The sequence below is a fragment of the Sinocyclocheilus rhinocerous genome, unplaced genomic scaffold, assembly GCF_001515625.1.
Source record: "Sinocyclocheilus rhinocerous isolate Xijiao unplaced genomic scaffold, SAMN03320098_v1.1 scaffold534, whole genome shotgun sequence".
NCBI lineage: Eukaryota > Metazoa > Chordata > Actinopteri > Cypriniformes > Cyprinidae > Sinocyclocheilus > Sinocyclocheilus rhinocerous.
In genome coordinates this window covers 967,439-967,658 of record NW_015646352.1, presented here as the reverse complement: position 1 = coordinate 967,658, position 220 = coordinate 967,439, and the positions used below count along the sequence as shown (strand labels likewise).

Below are 220 nucleotides of genomic sequence, written 5' to 3'. Positions count from 1 at the left end.
TTCGGCAGGAGGGAACTTCCTCGTCCGGACTGCCCTCGGCTCCTTCTGCGAGCCACTTTACCCACGGGCCCTGACCTCACACGCCAGGCCGAAGAGTTGGAGCTGTGAAGAGTCAGAAATCAGTACTCAAAACTCACTCAGGGACATACAGTGACCCCCAAAAGTCCAATGTAAACACATGCTAGATGGACGTGTTTGACCATCGTGTTCACGTCTCAGC

The 220-nt window shown here is 54.5% G+C and overlaps 1 protein-coding gene across 1 annotated transcript in view; it reads right to left on the bottom strand.

Moving 5' to 3' along the window:
• Window positions 1-2: 2 nt before the first annotated feature.
• Window positions 3-220, bottom strand: part of LOC107707397 (carabin-like) — a gene marked incomplete at its 3' end in the record, with an annotated part of 27,223 nt that continues 27,005 nt past the window's right edge. Inside the window, exon 15 of the mRNA XM_016511388.1 lies at window positions 3-102. Coding sequence (XP_016366874.1) covers window positions 3-102 — 100 coding nt within the window. The remainder of the gene's footprint in view (window positions 103-220) is intronic.